The sequence below is a fragment of the Vigna umbellata genome, chromosome 8 (assembly GCF_029865625.1).
Source record: "Vigna umbellata cultivar VRB3 chromosome 8, Vumbellata_1.0, whole genome shotgun sequence".
Taxonomy (NCBI): Eukaryota; Viridiplantae; Streptophyta; class Magnoliopsida; order Fabales; family Fabaceae; genus Vigna; species Vigna umbellata.
This window is the reverse complement of record NC_142172.1, coordinates 41478840-41481326: the sequence shown is the minus strand read 5'-3', so window position 1 is coordinate 41481326 and position 2487 is coordinate 41478840. Positions and strand designations below refer to the sequence as shown.

At 27.6% G+C, this 2487-nt stretch overlaps 1 protein-coding gene across 1 annotated transcript; it reads left to right on the top strand.

Annotated features, from left to right (window-relative positions):
• The first annotated feature begins 1098 nt into the window (after positions 1-1098).
• Positions 1099-2269, top strand: LOC148194748 (uncharacterized). The gene is made up of 3 exons (XM_088095767.1): positions 1099-1219; positions 1487-1633; positions 1954-2269. The coding sequence occupies exons 1-3, from the start codon at positions 1131-1133 to the stop codon at positions 2057-2059; spliced, it is 342 nt and encodes a 113-aa protein (XP_087951893.1). The 5' UTR covers positions 1099-1130; the 3' UTR covers positions 2060-2269.
• Positions 2270-2487: the final 218 nt, after the last annotated feature.

The window sequence follows — 2487 nt, the reverse complement described above, 5'->3', positions numbered from 1 at the left end:
AGTTCGTAACGAATTTTTTGTTTTTTCTTATAATACCAATAATAAATAATTAAAACTAATAATAAATAAAATTATTTTATTCTTTAAAAATTTTAGGAATAATCTCCTTTCATCATAATTTTTTTCTTTCATTTCTCTCTCTCTTACATTCTGATGCCATCCAAACGAACCAGAAGTATTAAATTGACCTGAAAATACTTTTATTCAGTATCATTAAACAAAACAATATCGCTTTATAATATATGCATCAAATTTTGTATTACCAAGATGGATAAAACGTTATACTTTATTGTTTTTGGAATTAAACAGGCCTTAAGATTATAGTAGAAGACGGAAAATAAAAGAGAGATAAAAGAATTAGAAAATAGTTGGCCCTTTCATTAAAAAAAACTGAAGCATTTTTCCTCTATTTATTTCACAGCATCTTTTAATAAGGTTTTCATTTAGAAATATTAATAAAAGTTTGTGTTTTCTAAATATGAGCCATTTATAGTTTTGTTATAAAATGCCCTTCCGTTGATTTTGTAGATTTATATGAAGATAATTCTGTATAATTGAGAAGATAGAATACACGCCCTTTCTAATTTTGTTATGGAATTGTGAATAAAATTCCTACATTTCATCAATAACTATTTTGGGGTGTGTTGTTTACTAAAATCCAATTTCCCATTCAACTTCACCAAAGTTTCATTTTAAATATATTTTTGTTATTCGTCACGTTTATACACATCATGTTTTTATACAAGCATTATTATTTTTAGGATAAACAATATTTTTTTATAACATTTTAACATCATCTACGTATCATTATGTGATTGGTCCAAAATTACTCCACAATCAATAATAATAATAATCATAAACAGAACCAATCACAGAATGACACATAAATAATGCTAAAATGTTGTTAAAAAAATATTATCAAACCATCGTTATCCTTATTTTTATATTCAACTACTACTTGACTTGTTATATGTCCAATTCCCCTTTTCAAAGAAAAGGTAACAGATTTTTAATACTTTTTTATTGAAACATGAAATTCCATTTGTGCACCAATCTGGATCCTATAAATATGCATACATTGGATCATTCTTCTTACCTGTCTACTACTAACTCTCGTTTAATTATTTAAGATGCAAACCGATGAGCTCGATGTCCTATTCCGTCTTGCCTTTGTTGTGTTATGCTTGGGTGTGTTGATATGCGTTTATAACATAACAAGGTATGGATAACCCATTTCTTCTTCTTTATTGCTTTTAGAACTATCAATTCACGTATATTCAAAATTACATATTCCATATTCCTTCTAAATTAAAATTAATTTTCTATTTAACTAACTTTTATTGAAGTTAATTGTATTCAATTGTCTTCAACTCATTCGTTGACGTGTTGATCTTGCTATTATCAATCTAAGAGTTATATAGTCAATAGTATAATTATAATTACCTCATTAATAATTTTTTTCAATTTTTTTCAATTTTTTATGCAGACCCAGAGGTATATCAAACGCATTCAATAATGCAGAGGGAGCAAGACAAGACATGGCTGAGGCGGAGGTACGCGGTGAACAGATTACCAGCGCATTCAATAACGACAAGAACGGCATACAAAATCATAGGAGGGCTAGAATTGGACGGTACTGCATTTTAAAAGATCTTACCATTTAGATTGGTTTGCTTAATGTTATATTCACATGACTTAGATAGGCTATTGCTTTTTTTTTTTTCATTGCATATATTGTCAGTTACATTTCCAAAAGGCAGCAGGTACATTTCTTCAAAACTGATATATGCAATGTTGAATCAACATTGTCGGAGATTAACCCTTTTAACTTTTAGACCATTTAAATTGAAATTAGGACTTCAAACTATTAACTGTTAATCATATACTTATGCACTGAGTTATAATACAATTTCAAATTCTGACATATATTTCACTGTGAATTGGTGAATATAGTGATGAAACAAGCAAGGCAGAGAATTCCGAGAGAGTGAATCAAGCAGCAATTGAGTACGTGCCTGGAGAAAAGCAGCGGCTTACTTATAGAGATAAAAGTAATTGAGACCTTAATTCAGTGAGAAGCACCAGAAGGAATCTAATCTGTAACATTCAATTTGCAATCTATTGCAATTGAACTTTATCGTACTATTACGTTGAATTTATTTTAAGCTTTCATGAAATGGTTGTATTCTCTTAATGTTATGTACTTTCACATAAATGATTTTGTATGAAACTATTCACGAAATCTTCAAATTTTATAAGTTTTTCTTTATGAATGAAATATTATAATTTTAAAATAAATTTAATAACAATCATCTTAAAATGAAACAAAAACAAACTTGAAAAAAATGTCTATCAAATTTCTAAAATGGATTAGACTTAATTAGGAAATATTCTTTAACAATGAAAACAAATTACAACTATAATGAACACTTTCAATAAAATTAACTGTTTACGTTTCTGTTGTAATTCTTATTTCATGTCGCTATT